The sequence below is a fragment of the Orcinus orca genome, chromosome 11 (genome assembly GCF_937001465.1).
Source record: "Orcinus orca chromosome 11, mOrcOrc1.1, whole genome shotgun sequence".
NCBI lineage: Eukaryota > Metazoa > Chordata > Mammalia > Artiodactyla > Delphinidae > Orcinus > Orcinus orca.
Window position 1 is genome coordinate 42,130,775 of NC_064569.1, and position 25,913 is coordinate 42,156,687.

General features: G+C 52.0%; 2 protein-coding genes across 2 annotated transcripts; both read right to left on the bottom strand.

The window, feature by feature from the left end:
- Window positions 1-17,881, bottom strand: KRT84 (keratin 84). Its single transcript, XM_049694930.1, is given in 10 exon segments — window positions 1-1,059; window positions 2,595-2,631; window positions 3,096-3,311; window positions 3,815-3,940; window positions 4,069-4,233; window positions 5,159-5,254; window positions 5,729-5,789; window positions 6,388-6,596; window positions 7,834-8,376; window positions 17,702-17,881. Coding segments are annotated over 10 exon segments (2,049 nt in total). The 3' UTR covers window positions 1-643.
- Window positions 14,818-25,900, bottom strand: LOC117202994 (keratin, type II cuticular Hb2-like). Its single transcript, XM_049694141.1, has 6 exons — window positions 23,094-25,900; window positions 22,863-23,026; window positions 20,356-20,498; window positions 18,592-18,821; window positions 18,357-18,388; window positions 14,818-17,837 (listed from the first exon to the last, which is right to left on the bottom strand). The coding sequence occupies exons 1-5, from the start codon at window positions 23,184-23,186 to the stop codon at window positions 18,380-18,382; spliced, it is 639 nt and encodes a 212-aa protein (XP_049550098.1). The 5' UTR covers window positions 23,187-25,900; the 3' UTR covers window positions 14,818-17,837; window positions 18,357-18,379.
- Between the last annotated feature and the right edge of the window lie 13 nt (window positions 25,901-25,913).

Genomic DNA, 25,913 nt, shown 5'->3' on the forward strand with positions numbered 1-25,913 from the left:
AAGCTCCCCCGTCCCCAGTGTGATTGGGAAGGAAAGGCCAGAGTCCTAGTGATCCTAGCTTGGCAAGTTAATTGAAATGCCAGCAACACAAAGAGCAGTACAGACAGGCACCCACCCCAGCCCAGGCCTCCCTGGAGCATGCAGACATAAACCCCCCTGCAGTGAACAGAGCTGGGCCTCCCTCACACCACCAGCAGGGGCGTGGAGTGTTGCAGGGTCCATCTCTCTACCAGCACCCACCCACCTCGTGGACTCGCATGCCAGGGTTACACCAACACCCCAGGAAGAGAAGCAGCTAGGACCCATGCCGCTCAGAGAAGAACCATCTCTGGGGACTCAGGGATCACTTGGCGCACCAAAAACGGTGGATCCTTCTGGGTCAGGAAGAGAAGGAAAGGACCTTCTCCTGCCAGGGAAAGGAAGGGGAGGGAAGCAGAGGACGGTGGCTGAGGACACCTGCTGTGTGGACAGCCAGCTCTCCATTCTCTAAGTTAATCCAAAGCTAGGACCAACATGCTGATTTTTGTAATTGTATTGAATCTGCATTTCTTGAGGTCTTTGGGCTGGGTGGTGAGGAGTGACCCAAAGGAAGGAAATTGGGAGTCAGGGAGAGGCCAGTCCGCTGGGGCTGTGGATGGAGCGTTTAGGTGGTGAAAAAAAATCCCCCCAGAGGACACAGGCCAGGCAGAGCAGCCCTCGGCTTCTTGGCAGGATGGGTACCTAGAGCGCCCTCGGCCCAGGGTCCGGGCACTTTGGGGACAGAAGCAGAAGCCGTGGAGTTGGTTCTTCCTGGTTGGTGGCTGGCCGGCGCTCGGCTCGAGGTGGTGGTGGACACGAAGCGGACGCTGGAACCGCGGCTGCTGAAGCCGCCCTCGGTGGGCAGCGGGCAGGGGACGCTGGGGGCGCAGGTCTCGCCCACAAGCACGGAGCTCCTCTCCCTGGAAGCCCGGGCTCAGCGGGTCCCCGCCGCCCACGACCTGGGCCCCGCCCACGACCTGGGCCCCGCCCACGTGCTAGCTGCAGAACCGCACACTGGGCCGCCCCGGGAACTGCTCACCGCTGTGGGAGGATGAAACCCTCAGTGAGGCTGCCTCATCCTCCCCCTCCCACTGGGGGTGGGGGGAGGGACGGGCGGTGGCATTAGGGGAAATGGCCTGGGTCCGAGTAGTTCCTACTGTCTACATAGTCAGTACCCACTTTTCCCTTCTCTTGTCTGGGTGTCTCAAATGCTGTGACCCCACTGAAGTCAAACATTCGGACTAAAATGGAAGAATTCAGCCAGTTCCCCGGGTGTTGGCCTATAGCCATAAGTCCACCACCATTTATATACGGCCAAAGTCAGATTGGGTTGAGTGAGGCGGGCAGTGATCTGGATTACCCAGCAGCTGCGTCAGTAGCTTCCATGAAGCCACAGGGCTTCTCTCTTCCAATGATATCATTCTCCTTGGCGGTCCCCACATTGCCCATCAAAAAGGTAGTCCTGGGCTCCCCTGGTGGCGCAGTGGTTGAGAGTCCGCCTGCCGATGCAGGGGACACGGGTTCGTGCCCTGGTCCGGGAGGATCCCACATGCCGCGGAGCGGCTGGGCCCGTGAGCCGTGGCCGCTGGGCCTGCGCGTCCGGAGCCTGTGCTCCGCAGCGGGAGAGGCCACAGCAGTGAGAGGCCCGCGTACCGCAAAAAAAAAAAAAAAAAAAAAGAAAGGTAGTCCTTCGTTCCTCCTGACCCACTGATGGCTCTGCTCTCTAGCCCTCTGGTCTTCACTGGGCACACCTCCATGACCCAGGACCCTAATCTGATTAAACGTTGCTTAGACCAGCCCCCAGGGTGGACGGCCTCCCTATCTTCCTTCTCCTCTCACCAGAATCCTTCCTGCCATCTGTGACCCACCCGGTTTAGCATACACAGCTGTGTATATTTGCGCTTTTGGATCCGAAATCTGGGTTTGAATTCTGGCCGTGCCACTGACTACCTTTGTGATTTCTGGCAAGTCCTGTATCTTCTCTGATCGAGTAAAAGCGGGTTGCGCATGCCTATTCCTCCCCCCGGGGTTTTGAGGATTAGCTTGACGGTGGATAGGACCCATCTCAAGAAGATTATAATTCTGGAGAGGAGGGGCTGGGTCTCACCTTCTTTGTGTCCCTACCCTGCAGAGCCCAGCACAGGTCCTGAGCGCTTTGTTTGGTGGCTGTAGCCGCAGCAGTAGCAAGGGGACTTGCGTTTAGCCTTGCCATCCCCTGCCATCAGGAGGTGAGGGAACTCCCTGGCATAGACCTTTCCATTCCTCCTCTGGTCTTTGCCCTTGAAGGACAAGACCACCCAAAGCAAAAAGGCTGACTCTCTTCTGGAACCCTCTCCCACCTACCAGGCCCTGCAAACCTTTGCGATTGCTTGGCTCTGGGGAGGAAGGCTCTGGGGGTGTCTCAGACCTCAGCTAAAGGGATGCTGTCTGTTTAGGGGCCAGATGGTCCCTGCTCCCCTGGCTGTCATGGCCAGTCTGGCATGGGCTCCTGACCCCAAAGTGGGCTTGAGTTTAAAGGACATTTGAAGGGCCCCAGGAGAGAAGTGTGTGAAGAGGAAAAGACTGAAGGTTCCTACATATGTCTACTGGTCCAACACCTTCATAGATCCTGGAGAGAGAAAGAAACAGGTTCCCAAGGTGTCATTCCCTGAAAACCCAGGTGCTACCAGAGGGCTCAGTGGACCAGTGGTTCTCGCCCTCGGCTGCACAAGCATCAGGGAGCTTTGAAAAATGACACGTTCCTAATCCCTGCCCCAAAACTATTGAATCAAAATATCTGAGGGAATGTCTTCTTCTTTTCTTTCTTTCTTATTTTAAAACAAGCTAACTAATCGAGCAGAACTCCCTGTGATTCTGGTGCAGCCCGTCTACAGGCTTGCACTGAGAGGCACAGATCTAGAGCCATCTTCTAAACCCCTGCCAAGGACAACCCGCCTAAGGTTTGCAGAAAAAATAGTTACCCCTAGAGGGTGCCCATTTCAGCAATTCTTCACGTAGTTCCCTCCCCCGCTTAGTCTTTCTAGAAGCCGGAAGTCTGACCCCACTCCCACCTGCTGCACTGAGAGCACTTAGTGGCTCTCCTCGCCTTCCAGCAGGCGCTTATAGGTGGCGACCTCGATGTCCAGGGCCAGCTTGACATTCCTCACCTCCTGGTACTCCTTCAGCTGCCGTGCCATGTCCTGCTTGGCCTGCTGCAGGGCGGCCTCCAGCTCCACCAGCTTGCACTTGGCGTCGCTGAGGGCTGCCTCGCCCCCCTGCTCTGCCTCGGCCACAGCGGCCTCCAGCTTGCAGTGCTGGGGGAAGGGCAGTTTGCAGGTGGGCTTTGGCAGGGACTAGGGGATCCTCAGGTCAGTCTAGAAACTCTGCCCCCTGTGAGTGGGCACACAGCATGGTGCTAAGCCAGGGGTGGAGCCCGTGGAGGATGCTTTCCCAGGGATTGTCATCCTGTAGTTTGACGTCACCAGGGAGCAGAACGTTGCTTATCTTCCATTTCTATCCTCACTGATTTTGCACTTCCTGATTTCTGCTGCTCTAAGACCAATGGGGTCCAGAGAGTAAAGCCATTCTTTCTGCCTCACCTGCCCCTCTAAATCAGCCCCAGGTCTTTCCTTCTACATGGGAGACTCTTTCCCTGGTTCCACATTTTCCTCCCCCAGGAAGTCTTCCTGGACTAATTCTTTTATTCCTCTGTTTCTGGGTCCTGGTGGCCTCCCCCACATCTTCAGACTTGGGCTCCCCAAAGCTTGGGGCCCTGCCTGTCCTCCCTGCGGGGCTTTCTCTCCTTTCTTTCGCCCACCTGAGCCTTGGTGTGCTCGATCTCTGCCTTCAGCCTCTGGATCAGGCGGGTCAGCTCATTGATCTCATCCCGAGTGTTACGCAGGTTGTCACAGTGTTGGCCAGCTGGCACCCGCATCTCCTCATACTGGCGGGTGGGGGAGAAAGGGGTATTCCGAGGGCTTGAAGATTGGGTCAAGATCACAGCCAACTTTGTCACCCATGAGTCTGACCCCAGGGCTGCCTACACCCTTTCCCCAGTGCCCTCCTGCCCACCTTGGTCTGGTACCAGGCCTCTGCATCAGCCCGACTGTGCCTGGCAGTCTCTTCATACTGCGCCTTGATATCGGCGATGATCCCATCAAAGTTCAGGTCCCGGCTGTTGTCTATCTTCACGATGACTGAGGTCTCAGAGATGTGTGACTGCAGCAACTGGATTTCCTGTGTTGTAGGATCAGCGAGACAGATGGGTTCAGAGTCCCGTCAGTGCCCGGGGCTCTGCCACAGGGTCCCCAGGATGCGGAGTCGGGGGAGAGAGCATTGCTTGTTTGTTCAGAGCACAGCAATGGGGCAGATCATCCACACCAAAAGCAAAGAAAAAGAGGTGGCCCAGAACCGTTTCAGGTTGACTTTAAACCCTTGTTATACACTAGGAGACATTCCTTTAACATCTTAACTTCTTAGGTGACTATTAAAACCATGGGAGCCTAAGGACTTGGCGGAGAGGAGCGAGACCATGCTAAAGCTTAAACTTTCTTTGGTTTGTCCACACAGTGGCTGTGCCAGTCTGGATCACTGAGAGCTGACAATATTTTAGAACATGGTGGTCTAGGAATTCCTATATCCCAAGTCCTTAATAGAACCAGGGGTGGGGCTGGGGGAGGGCTGGGAACTGGCCTGCAAGGTGAGGGCCCCAGAGAGAGCTTTCTTCAGCCTTTCCACTCAGAGCCAGCCATTTAGCTCTGATTGGGATCGTTCCAGACCAAACAGAAGCAAAAGATCGCTAGTTCATTTGACTAATTAGGTAACACAATTTTTCTTACATCTCCTAGAAAATCAGTTTTCCAGGGTCTTCTCATCAGTAGATAGGAAGTGACATTCCTAGACCCCAGTCTTTAGATTGGTCAACAGAAGTTGGCTCATGGATCCAAGGAGCTGATTCACAGACCTGAGTCAGGCTGCCGAGAAGCCTGCTCCCCTTACCTTCTCCACTTGTACATACATCAACATATAGAGGATATAGATTTGATGGGAGGAAAGAGGTATGATACCAAAGTTTAGAAAATACACTAGTCCAGTGAATCCCCCAGGGAGTCCAGACCACACATTGAGCTCCTTGGATAGCTCAGAGGGGATGACCCCTTACCGCCATGTGTAGGGTTTTCAGGAAGTTGATATCCTGAGTTAAGGTATCCACGTTGGCCTCTAGATCAGACTTATTTGAGAAAGCTGTATCCACATCCTGTATCAAAGAGAGAAGGATAAAATGCTCATTACTTGCGCACTGTTTAACCTCCCCGCCTTGGCGGGTTCTGGAGGTGGGTGGGAAGACCAGGCCAGTTCCCACAGGGCCAGGCCAAGTGGGACAGATGGGAAAGTCATTGGGTGGAAATACAGCTTAGTGACTCTTGTTCTTCTCCCTTATATAGCATGAAACCCCCAGGGATGCTGGACACTTTCTGATGCTTATTTAGAGGCAAGAAGAGTCTGGATAATCCAAGACTCTTCAAATGTCATCCCTTCAGACCTCTGCTCTCATGAAGACCCAATCCTAAGTCACTGGAGGCCAAATCAGAACTTCGAAGGGAAGCGGTTGTGACCTTAGGGGGTCCACTGTGTGTGAGTATTCACAGGTCTGTCCGGGCAGTGTCCTGGAGTTGCGAGAACATTTGTCTGTCTGGAGGAGAAGTTTGCCTGGGCCTGTTGCTCTCCTTACCTTCTTCAGAGCCACAGACTCATTCTCAGCGTTGGCCAGGAGTTCCACCTCCTCTTCATATGTGGATGATAAGGATGAAGAGGGTGAGTTCTCACTCTGAACTGAGAGCCGATTACTCCCAGCTCCCCAGTTATCACCTCTTGTGACCTCTCTGCTCTGTCCAGGAGCCTGGCTCCCTGCATGTTTTCATCTACTCTGTCCCATCTTTAAGACCTTTTATGAGTCCACAGCCCTTGGTTTCTCCAAATCCCTTTTACTTTCTCAAATTGGATGTGGGGTCTGAAAATCTGGACCTTTGCTGTGCTCCTCTGCTGGAAAAGCCTTAGGGTCATTGCACTTAGAGGAAGTAGGACCTTATTTGTGGCTGGACTTAGGCACTGTTCTCAAAATCAGAGAGTTTCTTTTCCTGGGGTCAACTCACCCATGCTCACAGGCAGGATTAGGGACAACCATGCCCAATTCCAAGTCTCCTTTCTCCTCAGGACCCATGGAGGGCCTCCTCCTCCCATACATATCACATCCCCACCCCTGTCTTCAGGCTGGGAATTGAAACCAGCATTCAACCCTGATCCTTCCGGCAGCTCTCACCCAAGCTTGGCCGCTGCTCTGGGGACCAGCCCGTGCCCATCCTAGGTCAGTGCAGTCCAGCAGCCACTCACTTCTTCTTGAAACCCTCAGGGACATCCTGCACGTTGTTCCTCTCAGCCTCCAGCCGGGCCCGTTCGCTGTTCACTACGTCCAGCTGTCTCTGCAGGTTGGTGATGTAGTTCTTGAAGAGGGGCTCCAGGTTGCTCCTGGCATATTTCTGATCTTGGAGGAAGTTCCACTTGGTCTCTAGGAGCTTATTCTGCTGTTCCAGGAACTGCACCTAAATCCACAGGGGCAAAGACATGGCTATTGAAGTGCTTGATATAGTCACCTGTATGTCAACGTTGCTCAGATGGCCAGAGGTGACTTAAACCTGTGGTGACATTGTTCCCCCCTCTGTTGAATTTAGCTCCTCCTCTAACTCAGTAGAATCTGCAGAGCAGGTCTGCGACCCCTCCTCGTGCTCAACCAGGCTTATCTACAAACAGAAGCTTTGGAACCAAAGCTCTTCAACCATTTCCCTTTCAACCCTCTGAGAAAGGTGAGGGCTGGTTCACTGGGAAGTTGGAGATCGATTCTACCTGAGCTGGGGTTTGCCTATATCTGAAAACTGATTTCAGCCATCCCTAGCAGGGAATGAGGAGCAGAGTAAAGTACATTGGGCTGGGATGTGGTATTAGGAGGTGGGAATTCTCAGGTCATAATTCATACCCATCACCTCAGAAATTCCATCAGCTGAGACTTATAGAGCTGGAGGGGAACATAGAGGCCATTTGCTCCAACCCCTCATTTCGGAGTGAAATGAAGCTCACAGAGGTGAGTTTCCAATCTCAGACACAATAGAGCATCCCCACTTCATGGAGACACGGTCTGGGGTTTGGGGCTGTGTCAGTTCCACCTCTCTGTTCCTCTCATCGTCCTGAAGACCAGTGACCACCCGTGGTCATTCCCTACTGTTTCCCTCAATCTAGGCGACTCAGCTGAATCTGGATAACCCAGGTGGGGGAGGGGTATGAATTCTTTGCTTTGTACAAAAATTACTCAACTCCATTCTCCCTTTCTTTAAGCCTGAATAGGTGTGGCCACTCAGCCTCAGAAACCATGGAAACTTGAAAGAGAGCATGAGGATCTCAAAGGATAAAACCTTAAACCTGTACCAGCCAACACCTGGTGGAGGTGTTAGTGTTTCTAGCCTGTTTGGGAGATATTTCTAAGCGACTAGGTGGTAGGTCTTAGTTTGTTCAGATGCCTTCAGATTTGGCTGGATGTTCCTCCTTCCCCCAGAAGACACCACCACTGTCTTAATCTATCCCTCTATGCAGTGCTTCCTTGGGCTCGTCCTGGCTCCGCAGCAGAGTGACCCAGAAATCATACCGCCATGCTTTTGGCTGGTGCCTGAAGGATCTGGGCTCAAGGTCGACGCCCTAAGTCTGGACCCGTTCTTCTTAAGGGAAAGAACATCTCAGTGCATTTAGCTCGCATCATCCCAGACCCAGAGGTTGAGCTGTCATAAGTACCTTGTCGATGAAGGAGGCAAATTTGTTGTTGAGGGTCTCAATTTGCTCCTTCTCATCCTTCTTCACCCTCTGGGCATTAGGGTCAACCTCCAGGCTGAGGTGGGTCAGCAGGCTCTGGTTAACAGTCACTGCTGTGATGGACGGGGCTGCTGGCACTCCAGCTCCTCCAACTTGGTAGCCAAAGCCAGGGCCGCCGAAGCCATAGCCGAGGCCACTGCCAGCTCCAAACCCCAGACCAGCACCGCTCCCATCACCAAAGCCAAAGGCCATCCCACTGCCAGAACCAAGACCAACTCCGTAGCGGATGGGCCGAGGGCACACAGCTACTATTCGGGGTGAGCACGATCCAAACCTGATGACACTCCGACTGCCGAAGCTGCTAAGACCCTGGAAGCGGGGCCCACTCCTGCAGGAGACAGAGCTGGCCCGGAAGTGGTTCAGGTTCTGGGGGGGCATTGCTGAGCAAGAGCTGAAGCTGCCCGCACGGCGACCAGAGCTGACTGTGTCGGAGCGGCAAGGTGTGACGGTGTCCTGGGTGAGAGGCTAGCAGCGACTGCAGAGCAGGGGCAGCTGGAGCTGGGACGCCCTCTGAGGCCGGTGGAGCCCTCTAAGCACTTTTATGTGTGTGGGGATCTGAGGATTGGCCCCCTAAAAATGGAAAAAGCCCTTTGGAAGCATTTATGAGCTTGGGTAGTTAGCAGAAAATCTTCCAGCCTGTAACCTCCTTCACAATGAGCTAATCTCAGACACACCTATTTTCCTCAGAATCAGGGCTATAACATCAAACCTATAAACATTAAAAACATATAAACACGTAAACGTTATGGTCCTACTTTTTCCACAAGTCCACCACTGTTGCCATTATGGGGACCTTAATTTGCTTTGGTCATAAATCCAATAGACTTTCCACAGTAAGTGTGGCTAACCACCAGAAAGTTAGGATGGTAACTGCTCCAGCAAGAGGCTGCAAGGGATGCAGCTATACAGATAACCCCCTCAACAGATGGGGGTGTGCAGAAGACAGGCAGGGTTTTCATAGCTCTAAGTAAGAAATGATATGGTGAGAATACAGTTGGTTGCATTCCTGGAGATGGATTAAACAGTCCAAAAACATTTTGCAGTGTTTTATCTAAACTTTATGATCTGATTTGACTGTTTACATAAAAATTGAATCGTCCTTAAAGCTCATTTGGGGTAGTGTAGATACATGTCTGATCTGAGACACTCAAAGGAGATCCATTCATTCATACGTTCATTTATTCATTTGACAATTACCAGTTACTCTCTCTCAGGTAATGTGCTTGGTGCCGAGGGTACAGAGATAAAAAGATGGTCTCTATCCTCCTGGTGTTGGGGGGAGATTAATCTTGAGGATTTCTACCAACCAATACTTTTGTGGCATAGTTTGAGGCCAAAATTTTGTATGATTTGGCCGTGTATCTGTGTGGAAAGTTAACCACATGATTTTGAGCCCCCAGAATACACATTAGGGCTGATCTATAGTCCTGCCTATGCGGGTTCCTTGCATTATTGATGAATCTTTGGTTAGGAGGGAGAGAAACCAAGCAATAAACATCTGGGTAGGAAATGAAAAGTTCTAAGTCACTGGCTATCATTATCATCGTTAATCAATATCGCAAGTATTTCAGGACCCAGAGACAGATGTTTGCCTTTTCTATTCTAGAGAGTGACATGATTTGTCCTACTCGTCTGTGCCTGGGGGAACTTGTGCTCACTTGGGATTCTACTTGGAAGGGGATATGTGCTTTTCTCTGGAGCTAACCATCTCAGGTCTTCACTATTTTCTTCCTTCCCAATCTCTATATCTTTGATTTCTTTTTCTTGTCTTACTGCATTAGCTAGGACTTCCAGTTTGATGTTGAAAAGCAGTGGTGAGAGGGGGCATCTTTGCCTTATTCCTGATTTTTGGTGGGAAATCTTCAAGTTTCTTACCATTAAGTACAATATTAGCTGTAGTTTTTTTGTAGCTATATATATTTTTTGTCAAGTTGAGGAAGTTTTCCTCTGTTCCTAGTTTACTACTGTTTTATACAGACCCAGCTATCAGGTGTATGTCTAAAGGGAGAAGCAGAAAAATAATAATAACACAATACTTCTTGTGAAGGTTGCAAGTGACCTCCAGGTTGCTAAAATCACTGGTCCATTCCCAGCTCTCATTTAACTTAGCAGGATTTGACATAGTTGATCATTCCCTTTTCCTTAAAACAATTTCTTCTTTTGGTTTCCAGACACCACATTCTCCTGATTTTCTATACATATTACTGACTGCTTCTTTTCAGTTTTCTCAACCAGTTTATCCTCATATCCCCGACCTCTACACACCACAGCATCATTGGGCTCAGCCCTTGTACCTGTTCATGTCTTTATCTATACTTGTTCCCTTCATGACAGCATACAGCCTCATGACTTAAATACCATCTTTCCACTGATGACTGCCAAGGTGTATCTCTATCCCAGGCATCCCTTCTGTGCCCCACATGTGTATATATATATATATATATATATATATATATATATATATATATATATATATATATATGGTATTCGGGCCTCTCACTGTTGTGGCCTCTCCCTTTGCGGAGCACAGACTCTGGATGCGCAGGCTCAGCGGCCATGGCTCACAGGCCCAGCCGCTCCACGGCATGTGGGATCCTCCCGGACCGGGGCACGAACCCATGTCCCCTGCATTGGCAGGCGGACCCTCAACCACTGCGCCACCAGGGAAGCCCCCACATCTCTACTTGGATATCGATTAGTATCTCAGCCTTCATCTATCCAAAGCTGTTCTCCCGATTGATTGTTCCTATGAAATATGTTCCACTTGCCAGGCTCACTATCCCTGTAGTGGCTCAGGCCAAAAATCTGGGAGTCATCCTTTATTCCTCAGCTTGTTCCATATCGCACATTCAATCCATTGGCAAGTCCTACCTGCAAAATATACCTGGACTCCTACTACTTCTCATCACCCCACTGCTACCATATTGGTCCGAGCCCATCACTCCTCACAGGGTCTATTGAAGTCTCCTTCCAGCTAGTCACCCTGCTTCCTCCTTTGCCCCCTCTGACTTTCCTTAACACCATAGTCAGAAGGGTCCTTTAAAAACATGTCAGATCATGCCATTTCTAAGCTCATATGCCTCTGGTGGTTTCCCATCCCACTCAGAGTAAATGCCATACAGGACTCTACCTAGTCTGCTCTCCTCTTTCACTGACCTCACTTCCCTCTATCCGTCTTACTGCTCACCCTGCTCCAGCCACCCTGGCCTCCTGTGTGTCCATCAGACAGGCAGGAAAACTCCTACTCAGAGGCCTTCCCATTTGCTGTTGTTGTTGTTGTTGTTTTTCTGCTGGGAACTCTTTTCCTGCAAATGGCTACATGGCCGGGTCCCTCAACTCTTCCAGTTCTTTGCTCATGGGTCGCCCCCTCCTTAAAGCCCCCTCCCCTGTGTACTCTCTATTCCCCCTCCCCGCTTCCTCTTCTCCTTAGCAGTGCTTACAGTCTGAGGTCCTTTCCTGCATGGGTTTGCCTGTTTATCACCTGTCTTCCCAGGCTGGAATATAAGCTCCAGGAGGCAGGCACTGTTGTGTGTTTTTTTCCTCCTCTGTGTCTCCTGCTTAGGATAGCGGGGACATGTGGGAGGCATGCTATATGGTTTTGTTGAATGAATGAAGACACCGCAAAGATTAAAAGCAGGAGGAAAAAGGGAGAAAGGACAGGGGGTGAAAGAAGAGGAATTTGGGCATTTGGCTTTGTAAGTATTTCAGGAAGAGGAGACTCTAGTCTCCAAAATGGACAGGAATGACCCTGAGGAGGATGGTGCAGAAATCCAAGATCTCAGTTTGCCCTCCAGCTCCAGCCTCTTGGGGTGTGAGCCTGGCTGCTTGGAGGAAAGGGCATCCCCCTCCACTGAGGCCAGGCAAGGGGATCCAGGTGACTGGGAAGGGGATGGGGGACCCCTGTGGAGGAGAAAAGGGGAGGGGAGCAGGAGGGATGGCATAGAGGACACCAGTGAGTGTGCCAGGCCGGGAACAGAAGACTTGACACAGCCCTTGGAGTCAAATGGAACTGGGTTCAGTCCCAATTTTGCCATCAGTCAGCAGTGTGACCTTGGGCAGTGGCATGGGAAGGGCACGGTAGTGGCACACCCTGGATGCAGGCAGTCAGGGGTGCGTGTCTGTAGAGAACTTAAAAACAACAATACACCCAACTAAAAGTCTGCTTGCCTTTTATTATCACTGTGCAACATTCGCCCTCCATGGTATACAAATGACCTGGGGAAATTGTTTAACCTCTCTAAGCCTCAGGTTCTTCATCTGTAAAATGGAATTATACCTACTGCACAGTATGTGCGGGTTACATGTGAAAATGTTTGGGGTGTATGCTGTGTGGAGCCTGGTGTGGTTATTGTCATCCATTTCTTTCCCCCCTCCGTCCCCCTCTTTTTCTCTCTGTCCCCTTCCCCTCTCTTCTGCACAATCCTCCTTTCACTGGTAAGTCGTCATTTCTGTTGCCGTCCAGCACCCCACCTGCTTCCCACTCCAGTGGCTGTGGCAGCATTACCCCACCAGCCATTCCCGGGGCTGTCCTGTGGTTCAGCTTCCTTCAACCTTAACAGCCCAGGCGGGGTGGCGGTAATTGAGACCAGTCACGCATAACCCCTTTTCTGAGATGGGCTGTTGCCATCAGCAGTTTATACTTCTGAGGCATTATTTCATCAGACTATGCAAAACACAGTCCTCAGCAGGTGGGGAGAGGGGAGTTGTCCTGGAAACTCCGGGCTGCGGCTTTTGCTGCTCTGACAGTTTCTGCTTCCTGTTGGGAGCTGGTCTGGATGTAATCCTGAGATCTGCTGGCTGAGCTAGTGTAGGCAGATTGCTGGCTCATCTCGATGCTAACTGCCTGGGGCGGAGGGGGAACTGCTGATGAGGGCTTGGCAGGGAGGAGGGGATGGGAGGGGAAGGGGCCATCCTGATTGGCTGAGCAGAGCCTGTGAACCCTGGGTGCACAGTGGCTGCACCGTGTGTGTGTGTGTGTGTGTGTGTGTGTGTGTGTGTGTGTGTGTGTGATGTGTGTGTGTGTGCGCGCATGCCTGTGGGAGGGGAGGAGGGTGACAGGGAAATCCAGATGGTGAGAAGGCTTTGCTAAAGCCACCTTCTTCAGATGTTTCCGTTTTGCCTAGGGACAAGTTTGCACAGGAGAGAGGCACTCACCGGGAGGTGTTCATGCTGAGACCTGCCCTGGTGGGAAGGGAAGCTCAGGGGTCCCCCAGCAGAAGGAGGGGGGCGATGAGGAGAGAGCCCTCTGCCCTGTCAGACTAGTGATGCTAGGATAGAATCCTAACACCTCCGAGGAGAGTCAAAGCACCCCTCTTGCTTGAGCCCATCCCCACCCTTTCAGGCAGAATGACTTTTTTCAGGTTTAGCCCAAATTCTTCGCTTGCCCACACAGTTATCATCTGTCAGGGTGAAATGTGACAGGTGACCTGCTCGCAGGCGTGCAGGTCGGTTTGCTTCAACAAACCTTTATTGGGTGTGATGTGAGCCGACATCAAGATTAGGTGCTGGGATGCTTGCTGGGTGCAGCCCTCTTCCTTTTACCAGACTCAGTGATCCTAAGTTCCCCTTCTCTGCCCCCAGTTCCATTTCTGCAGCCATTTCCCCCAATCCGAGCCCCAAGGGGAGAGAGGCGGTAGTGGGTCCACCTGGGGCCGCTGATGGGACTCGGATGAGCAAGGGATCCTGGGGGACCCAGGGGAAGGGCAGAGGGCATCTGAGGGAGGGCACAGTGGGGCAAGGAAGGCTCTCCTAGAGAGAAGAGGGACAAGAAATGGGAGACATTCGGGCGAGACAGACACAAAAACAAGGGACTTCATTCAGGGTCCTCCCACCTGCCCCAGGCCTCTTTGGGCTGTTCCCCACCTGTCCTCATGGGGGCGCTCTGGGAAGGGCTGGGATTTGGATTCCCGAGGCCGGGTGGAATGCAGGGAGGCTCTGGCTTCCAGCAGTCAGCTCTCCCTTCCTTCCGAGGGCAGGGCGGGGCCTGATCCTCCCTATAGGTGCAGGGTGGGTCCTGGGAGAAACTCAGATGTTTGCCCAGGTACTGGAGGTGAACCGCCCAGGGGACCATCGGGAGGCACTTTTGTCCTGCCTGCCTAGAGTCACCTCCTCCCTGGAGAGAGGGGGAGAATGGGGGCATGGCTGCACAGCACTGAGGGGGATGCGCCGGGGCCTGTAGCTCATGTCCAGGACTAGCTGGGGTGCCCTCACTACTGGGATGAGTCTGCCTAGTGGACGGTTCCAGACAAGTCTCCCTTCCCCTGGGGCCTGGGCCACTCTAGGATGGGAATTCCCAAAGGGATGGTCGCCAGGCTCAAGCCCACCTCATTGTGAGGGTGGGGGAATCTTCTCTCCTTCTCCTCCTTTACTCCACTGGGGTGCCTCCTGGGCCTTGGGTAGTCATCTTTGGGACAGAGGTGGGTGGCCTGTTGTCATCTCTGTTTCTGCTGACTGCAGGCCAGAGCATTCCTGTAGTTTTCAGAGCTTTGAGTGCTTAATCAGCAAGGAGCTCAGCTGGCTCTAGGGCCAGATCCAGAGTGACAGGGCTTCAAGTGGGATGGAGGCCATGAGGCCCCCGTTGTCCCATCTCCTCCTTCCCTGGGTGTGGATGTGCATCCCTAAAGCCACCGGCCCTCACCCGTCTGACGCTGCACACTCTGGTTCACGGCTGCTGATCCCTCAGCCTGGAGCCCCTGCTGGGCTTCCTTGCTTCCCCTCAGTCCTGCTGGCCTTTGGGATCCAGCTTGCCTGCCCCCTCCTCTGGGGATCTTTCTGAGGCCCGTGACCAGGGTGGGACCCTCAGTTATGTCCTCCTTCACAACAAGCCGACATCTGTAATTTCCTGTTCCAGGTCTGTACCCTCAGGGAGGCTGTAAGCCCCAGGGGCATGGATTGGGGCCAGGGCCCCATTTTTTAAAAATAGCTTTATTAAGATATAATTCACATATCATATAATTCGCTCATTGAAAATTACAATTCAGTGGTTTTAGTATATTCCCAGATAAGTGCAACCGTCACCCCAGTCCCTTTTAGAATGTTCTCATCGCCTCAAAAGAAACCTTTGGCTGTCCCCGCCACCCCATCTCCTCTTCCCTCCAGCCCACTAGGCAGCCACAGATCTGCTTTCTGTCTCTGTAGATTGCCCTAATCTGGAATTTCCTATGAATGGAATCATAGAATATGTGGTCTCTGTGTCTGGCTTCTTTTATCTCCCTCATGTTTTCAAGGTCCATCCATGTTGGAGCACGTATTAGTACTTCACTCCTTTTTATGGCCAAATAATATTTCGTTGTATGGAGAGACCAAATTTTGATTATCCATTCATCCACTGATGGACATTTTGGTTGTTTCCACCTCTTGGCTCTTGTGAATAGCGATGCTATAAACATTCACGTACGAGTTTTTGTGTGGACATGTTTTCATTTCTCTTGGGTATCTACCTAGGAGTGGAATTGCTGGGTCACATGGTAACTCTGTGTTTAACATTTTGAAGAACTGCTGGACTGTTTTCCAAAATGGCTGCACCAGTTTATGGTCCCTACCATGGGCTCTAGGAACTGTGTCTACTGTCCCTACTGGTAGGTCAGCCCTGGCTGGGGCTGCCTTGTTCACCACAGAGACACCAGCCCCTGGGAGGTCTGACCCATGACAGGTGCTTGATAAATATTATATTGAGTGAATGAAAACGCAAGTGGGTGGGTTCTTTTTAATATGCTGCCCATACGTCAGTAACCCTTGTCCATTCAGACCCTGTCCTTGTAGTCTTCTCTGTGAGCTTCTCTCTGATCTCCTTGCCTGGCATAATCACAAGTTGCTTCTCCTTGTCGTTTCCATTCTCTCTGGCTGTCACTGCTTATGACTCCTCTGTGAGGCTGAGTCACTCTAGGGTTCCGAGCATGTTGTAGTCACCTCTGTATCCCCAGCTTCTAATGCGGGGCTTGGCACAGAAGAGATGCCCTACGCGGGGCTGTGGGGGAAGAGGAGATGCACCCCAGCGCTCAGGAGAGGGGAGCCACAAGGGGGCATCTGTAGTGGGGGGATTGTTACAGGGGATCAGTGAGGCAACGGGGAGGGTATCAGGGTCAGGCAGAGGGTGGAACCGCTGCCACCAAGTCTCATTTCCAGGTCTTGGGGCTCCCGAGAGGGAGAGGAGGCTAGGGGGTGCCCCGCCCTAGCCAGTCTGCTGCCTATCTTCCCTGCTTTCCCCAGGTCTGCACCTGCCCTGCCTGGGGACCTGGCTGGGGAGGCAGAGCCCAGGCTTTGAGGCTGCCGAGTACAGACATGACAGACTTTCTCTAGGACATATGCAGGGGACCATGTGGTGAGGAGGTCTGTGGGGAATAGGGCTGTGGTTTTTAACGTGGCAGGTGACTTGCAAACTATTGGGGTGTGATGTGCAGGTTTTAAGGGGAATTTGTATGGCTCCCCACTTACTCCACAGGCCACTTGCCAATCATTCATATGTAGTTTTCCCTTTTGTATAATAACCTCTCTTTCCACTCCCAACCCCGCACTCCGCACCAGCCCCCAGTTCCCCAAAGCTGCCCATCAGTTCCCCTTCAGCCTCGTTGCCCTCCACAGAGCAGGGCCAATACTCCTGATTCCCGTAGCCTGGGAACAGTCAGTTGATTGGCAATAGACAAGCCCAGAGGCTCACGGCAGAGACGTGGATCCCTGGGTGGGCAGGGCTTCTGCAGATGCAGCACAATTCGGGAGGAGGGGCTGTGCTCTGGGGAGGTGGGGTCAGCTCAGCCCCTCCCCTCCCCTCGCAGCCCCTGAGTCAGGGCCTCCGAGTGTGCTGAGGCAGCCCCGTATCGCTGCAGCCAGGAGAGCACATTCATATCCGACCCAAAGCAAGAGGAACTCAAAGGAGAGGGAGCAGGGCAGGGCTGGCTACGTGCAGAGGGTAGGGGTGGGGCTGATTCCATTGTCCCTTTGTTCAGTAAACACTCCATGTCCCCTTGCCTTTGTGCTAGGCATTTCTTAGCCGTCAGCTGCCACTGTGAGCGCAGGAAAAAATGTATTTTTATAGCGCCAGTTCAACACACCTGAGCAGGTAAATCTACTGCCCAAAGACCACCTCTTGATTCTGTGTGCTAACTGAGAGGAGCATGGACAGGTCCCGAGCGAAGCTGAAATCCTGGCACCTGGCTTGGGAATTTGGAATGGGATTTGGGGGTATTTTGATATTTGTAATAGTGCGTGTATTAGGTGGGTGTTAAAAGGAGTTCACTTTTTAGGCGCATGACAGACCGAGGTAAGAGAGGAGGGGAATGTCCCGGGGTCGGGGGAGGCTGGCTTTGTGGGGAAAGTTCCATGGGACGATCCACAAAGCAGAGCTGTGATGTGCCCATTTGGCCTTCTCATGGGGAAGAGAAGTGTTTGGGGGCCATTGCCATTCTCTTGGCCGCACTAGAGCCTGAGTGTCAGTGGTCCAGATATACGGCGGATGTATTTTCGTTCTTTGCATCCCACCCCCACCCCAGGACCTAGCGCAGGGTCTGCACACAGCTAAGTGAAAGGTGACTCTTGAAGATACCTGACGGGCGGCTCACGGAGAAAACCCAAGGGAAAACTTCGATCAGTATAGGAAGGTGGGATTTTGGAACAGCCTTGTCTTCAACCCTGGTGGCAGGGGGACAACATCCAGGCTGGGGGCTGGTGCCCCGTCCCCTGGGCTTCTAGCCTCTGGGGCTGTACTAACACTTGTGGCAGGAGGAGCCACCCCCAGCCCCTAGCTTCATGCCGAAGCTCCACCTGCTTCCACAGCCCAGTAGCCCCCGGGGCTCACAGGGGATGTAGATTTCACCGTACCCATGATGCTGCAGCCCCCGCTGCTCTTGAGGACGCTGGTGTCCCCTGGACAGTACATGGGTGTGCTGACCACACTTGGCTCGTAGAGGATGTGCCTTTGGAGCTGTTCACAGCTGCGGGAACAGGAAAGGATACTCAGGGCCCTGCCCTGAAACATCGTGGCCAGGCCAGGCCCCCACCTGCTGCAGCTCCCTTCTAAGGACATTCCCATCCCAACTACCAACTTCCATGTCTCTCACTCTGGCCACATAAAGTGCTTAGCAGTTCCCCACGTGTCTCTCCTCTTGCCCCAGAGCCCTATCTTCTGCTTCACCCTCTCTGTTTCTATTTGTCTGAGCCTGCTTCAAATCCTCTTTCTCCAGAAAAGCATCCCCTTGTCTATATGGTTCCTTGCAGCTTCTGGGCCCTGAAGCACTGGGACCACGCTGCATGTCTGCCCCTGATTCTCACTCCCATAGACTTGGGTAGCTCTGAGGGAGAGCCTTTCCATCTTCCAGGAGCTCCAGGCAAACAGAACTCTTCCTTTGGGGTGGGGGAAGCACGCTGAGGTTTGGGCAGGGGCCAGTGTGGTCTATTATGGGTCGATCAGCTCCCAAGACCCCAGAACCGCTGGGGAGGGCTCATCTACTCACAGATATTCACGGGCCCAACACCTTCATGCAGCCTGGGGGTGGGAGGCAAAGGAGACACAAGGGAACTGCATCAGAGAATGAGGCCAAGAGGCACGTGGCACCCCACCGCTTCTGCCTGCTCCACAGACCCTGTCAGCGAGGAGGGCCTGTGGTCTGCGTGCTGTTTTAGATTTTCCACGACTGTGGGATGGGCAATGGCAGCAACAGCAAGCAGAGGGCAGGAGAACAGACATACCTGGTGCCCATCCTTGACTGACCCGTGCTCCTCGCCCTCCAGCAGGCGCCTGTAGGTGGCGATCTCGATGTCCAGGCCCAGCTTGGAGTTCATCACCTCCTGGAACTCCTTGAGCAGGCAGGCCATGTCCTGCTTGGTCTTCTGCAGGGCCTCCTCCAGCCCAGCCAGCTTGCACTTGGCGTCGTTGAGGGCCGCCTCGCCCTGCTGCTCCGCCTCGGGCATGGCGCACCCTCCAGTTTGCAGCGCTGGGAGGAGAGGGCACAGAAAGGCATTACGGGGCGCCCTGGAGAACAGAGAACACGGTCGTTGTGAGGCAATTAGAAACAATATATATTGGTCTCTTCCCCCAGTTTCTGGACAGAACGCCCCCAAACCTTGTAATTTCCTAAGTGATAAACACACTAAGATCATCCTTTGTTCTAACGTTTGGTCTTTGACCCTGGTTTCTGACACAGAGTCCCTAAACCCCTTAGAATTTCCTGGGTATTGGCAATGTCTTTTGTTTAATTAAGGTGACTCTAGGTAGGCTCCTGGATGGGGGCTGGTCACCAGAAAGACCAAGCCATGATTAGAAGCTGGGAATTTTCAGCCCACCCTGCAAATCTCCCGAGAGGGGAGAGAGGCTGGGAACGGAGGTAATAATTGATCATGCCTAGGAGAGGAAGCCTCCATAAAATCCCAACAGTAGAGGATTCAGAGAGCCTCCAGGCTGGTGACCAGGTGGAGGTGTGGAGAGAATGGCACGCCTGGAGAGGGCATGGAAGCTCCACGCCCCTCCCACATACCTTGCCTTATCCATCTCTTCCACCTGGGTGTTCATCCGTATCCCTCATCATATGCTTTTATAATAAAGCAGTAGATGTAAAGGAATCTATTTTCCCGAGTTCTGTGAGCAACTCCAGCAAATTAATCGAACCTGAGGAGGGGGGTCATGGAGACCTCCAATATATAGCCGATTGCTCAGAAACACAACCTGGACTTGTGACTAGCATCTGAACTGGGGGCAGCCTTGTGGGACTTGGGGGGCAGTCCCTAACCCGTGGGATCTGATGCTATCTCCAGGTAGGTAGTGTCAGAAGTGCGTTAAGTTGTAGAACACCCAGCTGGTGTTGCAGAACTGGTTAGTATGGAAACACCCTTCCCCCATATCTGGTATCAGAAAGTGCTGTGAATATGATAGTGGGAGGGTAAGGGAGGGACACAGGAGGAAGAGTGAGTTTTTCCTACAGTCATGGTTATTTGTCAGATTCAAATCTGCTGTGGGTTTCATCCTAGGATTGCGACATCTGGTTCCTCTGGGGGATGGGGACCAGTTCTCTTGTCTGTAACACCTCAAGGAGATCTGTGAATTTCCTCTAGATAAGCCAAACAATTTCTTTGTGACTAATAGATTTTAAGTGTCTGCCTGGTCTTCACTAGCCTAGGAGAAGAGAGTGAGTCTGAGTTTATGAACTCTGCGGGGTCACCTTGAATTTCAAGATCATAGAATTAGAGTCTTTGGTTGGAAGGGGCCTTGGAGAACATCTTTTCTATACTCCCATCTAGTGAAGAATCCTTGCTATTCCATCTTGATGCAGTAGGTTGCCTAGCCTCTGTTGGGGGCCTCACTGTTTCCTGAGCCTGCTCATCCTGCTGTGGGTCAGCTCTTCTGTAGAAAGCGCTCGCTCCCTCTCGTGGGAAACAGCGTAAGTTTATTCCCTCCTCGACTGGGCCCCCAGGGAGGATGGACCCCCCCATCGCGACCAAGACCAGATGGCGGGTTACCCTGTGATGGCCTCATCTGGGCTTTGACATTCTCAATGTCTTGCTGCAACCACTGAATCAGCTTGTTTATTTCCAGAATCTCGTTCTTGCAGCTGTGGAGGTTGTCACAGTGGGTCCCGCCTGTCAGCCGCAGCTCCTCATACTACCACACAGGGAGGTCAGAACCTGGGCACCCACACTGTTGTCCCTCCCAGCCCCCTTTCCCACTGTCCCCCGTGTCTCCTCTCCTAACTTCCTGGGTCAGGTGCTTTTGGATTCTTATACTTGTTCTGTTCCCCATCTCCTATCCATTTCTGGTCCTTTTCTGGGCTATTCCTTATTCCTTTCTCATATTCCAGCCCTGAATCTTTAGGCTTATTAAATTCTCCTCTAAGCTCCAAACTCGCCTCCTCTCTGTTTAGTGATTCTGTGTCTTGTCCTTTTCTCTCCGCCCTGGGATTTCCCTCCTTTTTTCTCCATCCCTGCTCTGGACCTTGGAAAGAGATTCTGTGCTCAGCCTGGGGTACGTAACAGACCAAGGACTGAGGACACAGCACAGCTGCCCCCGCCAGGGTGAATATGTTTGTATATTCTCCTTCAAAACAATTGAAAACAAAATGCAATATTATTTCCTATCTTGGTTTAACACTTTTTTATTAAACTTTTGTACATTGAATCTGATTTCTGAATAGTGTGTTATAGATTACATTAATAGATTAAACATTTAGCCAACTTTGTATTTTCTGCACATAATGGATGGGAGCGTTTTGCATAGAAAATGCAAAACAAGATAAGCACAAGTCAGTCTCTTTGGTTATTGTGAAAAAGCCTGTAGTTGCCCAATCAATACCCATTCTCCTCTTCTTCAAACAGAAGCCCAGATAAGAGAATATTTCTCAGCTTTCTCATCAACGAGGTGCACGGCCGTTGCTGGGTAGGGCTTCTAGGAAAGCTGTTTAAAGTCAGAGATGATTCAGTTGTCATGTTCCTTTTGCCCTCTCTTCTTCTGCCTGCTTGGAATGAACATGTGAGATTGGTGGTATCGCAGCCATCTTGGGACATGGGGCAACCATGAGGATTAAAGCACTATGCTAAGAATGACAGAATAGAAAGCTAGAAGGAGCCTGTGTTCCTGATGGTAACATAGAACCCCAGAGTCATCTGTGGGCAGTCTACTTCTTTACTTTCAAATTATTTGAGAAAAAAGTAAAAATCAAATTTGTTTCAACTGTCATTATTATTATTGATTTCTGATCCTCACGGCTAAATACAATTTTTAAATAATAGAGTTATCTTTCTGGTTCTAACTTAGGAGGATGGGAAACTGTGGTTATTTTTCCTGAGCCCACCTGACTGATGAATGGCCCGGGAGAGCAACTGGAGGAGGGGCCGGCCGGAGCAAAACCTGGCCGTGGGTGAGCCACAGACTGAGTCATAGGGAGCTGACGCCAGGCCAGGGTTTGATACCTTGATCACCATGGATCTCCAGAAAAAGGGTAGAACATTGCTCGGGACACTCCCTGGAGATTGGTGCCCATTGCCTTCAGAAAAAAGTCCAAAGGCCTCAGTGCAGCTCTGCTGTGATCTGGCCCTGTGTCTCCAGCTGCATTTCTTTCATGGTGCTTCCTTTCATGCCTCACCTCAGCCAGACGTCCTTTCCCCCTTGCTTATGGAAGTCATACTTGGCCTTCGAGATCCCGACCACACCCCAGTGCCTCCGCCTTTCCAGACACAATTTGTTACTTGCATCATCATCCTATTCCCTTGGCCTGCAGCTTGACCTTAGCGGTCACTTCATGCTACCTCGTATCTCAGTTTGGCTGGTTCCACGTTTCTCTCCCGTGGACTGTAATTTCCTTGAGGATGGGGATGCTGTGACTCTTAGTATCCTCATGGTTCCACACACCCCAGTAAGGCCCTCCTTCCCTGGCCACCCTGTTGCAACCCGTATTCGCACCACACTCCCTACGCTTCTCCGTAGCACGTGTCCATCTAACATACATCCACTGTACTTATTTGCCTTGCCTGTCCCGCCCCTGCCCCTGCCTCTGGAATGAAAGTGACACGAAGGCAGGGATTGTTTGTGCTGTTCCCTGCTGGACCTCCAGCACCTAGAACGGTGCTTGGCAAACGACAGATGCTCAATAAATGAATGAATGAATGAGTGAGTGAATAATAATGGTGCCTTTCACAGATAGGCTGGGCAAGACTGAGATGATAATATTTGTTAAATCAAATTGCCCTCAGGGACACCAACTGCCCTCCCAGCAAGACCCTAAATTACCTAAGTCTGGGGCCACCTGAATCACGGTTTCTGCTCCATTATTAGTAACACCCCATGCCATTAGCCTCCTCCCATGCCCGGAAGCCCAGAGTCCTCTTTGTCATCATTGCCAATTAGCATTCCTTGCCAGTTAGCATTCCTTGCCACACCAGGGCCTGGGTGTGGCATGGCCCTCAGTCTCTCCTCACCCGCTTCCTGGGGGATAGTGGGCCTGGGGTCCCCCGGGCCCCGCCTGGGCCTCCCCCGGCTCTGGTACCAGGCCTCTGCTTGCGCTTTGCTGCGGCTGGCGATTTTGTCGTACTGGGCTTCGATCTGGGAAACGATGCCGCCCGCCTGCAGCTCCTGGCTTTTGTCCACCTTCACAATGATGGAGGTCTCTGAGATCTGAGACTGCAGCAGGCTGATCTCCTGGGTGTGGGGACCCTGGGAGACTGGCCCCTGGCTGACCACCTGTGGGCAGCATGGCTGCAGGTACCTCCTCATATAAGCTTTTCAGGAAGTCGTTCTCCTGGACCAGAACCTCCACATTGGTCTCCAGGTCAGCCTTTATCAGGAAGGCTGTGTCCATATCCTGCGGCCAGAGAAGTGACAGTCGTAACCTGGGGCCACCCCTCTGCCAGCTGGGCACGAGGCAAGGTGGTAGCAGGTGGCGGGTGTGGGACCCACCTTTCCTCACTTAGGCCTATGTGGAAGGGAAGGGGTGACAAAGCCAAGGATGGAGTGAGGGGTCCCCAGCCCCAGGACCCCATGCCTGGGCCTGGCATTCTGATGGGGAAGCATCTGAAGACAATGGGGTTAAAGGAGCCTTGAATGCATTCCTCAGAGCTCCCTATGGACCTCAGGCCAGAAAATACATCGCTATCTATGTGAGGGATCAACAAGATGATTTTCATCTCTGGGAGTTTGAGTCAGAGTCTTTGTTTTGGCTTTGATTTGGCATTTGCAACATCTCCAGCTTCTTGGGCAGGTGTAAATACAACCCTTAACATGAGTTGGGAGGTGGAGGCCAGGTCAGTCCCTGTCCTTCTGCAAGGGGCAGGGGAGGCTGGCCTTCCTCTCTCCCAGGGTCTGCGGTGTGGGCGGGCTGCAGGCACATTCGGACACGGTCCAGGGGCTGAGTGTCCCCAGGCCCAGTGGGCCAGCTCAGGGGGCCTTCTCCCTCCCTGGGCCATCCTCCCTCACCTTCTTCAAGGCAACAAACTCATTCTCAGCAGAGGGCTGCAGGGAGAGCTCCTCTTCATATCTGGCGGAATGGGCAAGGGAAAATGTTTTAGTTGGGCTTGTGGGGTTTGGAAGGGAGTTGGTATCAGGCCTGAGGGTAGGAGCCTCTGGGGGCAAATCCGTGTCTCACCGACTGAATGCCCTAGGGAGGCACCAGGTCCAGCCCCATCTCTGGACACGTCTGGCTCCTCCATCCACTCAACACAGATGACTTTTATCATTGCCTCTCATTAGCAAGTTTACCTTCCATGCCACTGCCCACTGTGTCGAATCATTCTCTGGGAAGTCCTTCTTAAAGCTACCTTTATTCTATCTTGCTGCTGAGGAAGCTTACGTCATCTAGGCGTGCCCTCTGGGAGGGCAGTGAAGAGTTGGCTGCCTGCTGCTGACGCAGCTGTCTTTTCTGAGTTGTTCTGAGAGTTGGCTGTAGTCACTGAAATCCCAGCTGACCCCGAGCCCCTCCTCACCAAGAGAGTTCTGAGCCTGGCCTCTGCCTGCAGCTCACTTGCAGAGACAGCAATTACTCACTCTACCAGATCCTCAGAGACAGCCCGCCTATTTCCTCTAGGCTCCAAGGGAGCTCCTCACCCACTCACTGCCCCCGAAGGCAACAGAATCAGGGTCAGGGATTTAGTCTGGCCGAATGACTCACTTTGATGAGTGACATCGATGCATTTAAAGCTTCCCCATGCTTCCTAATGCCTGTCCTTCCGTTTTCCAGCATAACTCTGGCGCTGCGCAGGCTCAGGACACTGAGCCTGCCGCCTGGGTTTCAACCCCAGCTCTGTCCTGTGCTAGTCATGTGACTTTGGGTAAGTGACTGGGCCTCTCTGGGCCTCAGTTTCATCATCTGTAGAATGAGGATAACACTGGTCCTGCCTCACAGAGCTGCTGTGTTACAAATATCACACTAGTTAACGTCTGCAAAGCACCACGCCTATGCCTGGCACAGGGTACTGTGTATTTGCTATTATTGTTAAAATACCATCTGGTCTCATCCTTCTCCTATTGCCCCACTTTTAAAATCAAAAGTCCTGGGCTTCCCTGGTGGCGCAGTGGTTGAGAGTCCGTCTGCCGATGCAGGGGACACGGGTTCACGCCCCGGTCTGGGAAGATCCCACATGCTGCGGAGCGGCTGGGCCCGTGAGCCATGGTCACTGAGCCTGCGCGTCCGGAGCCTGTGCTCCGCAACGGGATAGGCCACAACAGTGAGAGGCCCGTGTACCGCAAAAAAAAAAAAAAAAAAAAAGAGTCATGTACCCCAATGTTCACTGCAGCTCTATTTACAATGGCCAGAACATGGAAGGAAACTAAGTGTCCATCGACAGATGAATGGATAAAGAAGATGTGGCACATATATGTAATGGAACATTACTCAGCCATAAAAAGAAATGAAATTGAGTTATTTATAGTGAGGTGGATAGACTTAGAGTCTGTCATACAGAGTGAAGTAAGTCAGAAAGAGAAAACAAATACCATATGCTAACACATATATATGCAGTCTAAAAAAAAAAAGTTTCTGACAAACCTAGGGGCAGGACAGGAATAAAGATGCAGACGTAGAGAATGGACTTGAGGACAAGGGGAGGGGGAAGGGTAAGCTGGGACGAAATGAGAGAGTAGCAATGACATATATACACTACCAAATGTAAAACAGATAGCTAGTGGGAAGCAGCTGCATCTCACAGGGAGATCAGCTCAGTGGTTTGTGACCACTTAGAAGGGTGGGATAGGGAGGCTGGGAGGGAAACGCAAGAGGGATGGGATATGGGGATATATGTGTACATATAGCTGATTCACTTTTTTGTACAGCAGAAACTAACACAACATTGTAAAGCATTTATACTCTAATAAAGATGTTAAAAAAAAAGAAAGGTGTGGAATTTGGGGAGGTGGGAGGTGCAGCCGGTGGCTCTTCCAAACCCATGCAGAAGGATTACATCAAACCTCCCATTGCCCCCTCTGTGGCCCCTCTCTCACTTGCAAAGAGGTAAGAATGGTGACTTTAAAGACCCTCCTAATACAGCTCTTTTTAACGAACTCAGAACCTCAAACCTTCTCAAAATGAACCCCC

Excerpts from the sequence above, each read along its gene's own strand:
- LOC117202994 (XM_049694141.1), bottom strand. The coding sequence starts at position 23,186 with ATGGACACAGCCTTCCTGATAAAGGCTGACCTGGAGACCAATGTGGAG. Across the intron at positions 23,027-23,093 it reads TGAAAAGCTTATATGAGGAG|GAGATCAGCCTGCTGCAGTC; the intron begins GTACCTGCAGCC and ends CCCCACACCCAG. Across the intron at positions 18,822-20,355 it reads CCAGATGAGGCCATCACAGG|GGTGCGCCATGCCCGAGGCG; the intron begins GTAACCCGCCAT and ends TGCAAACTGGAG.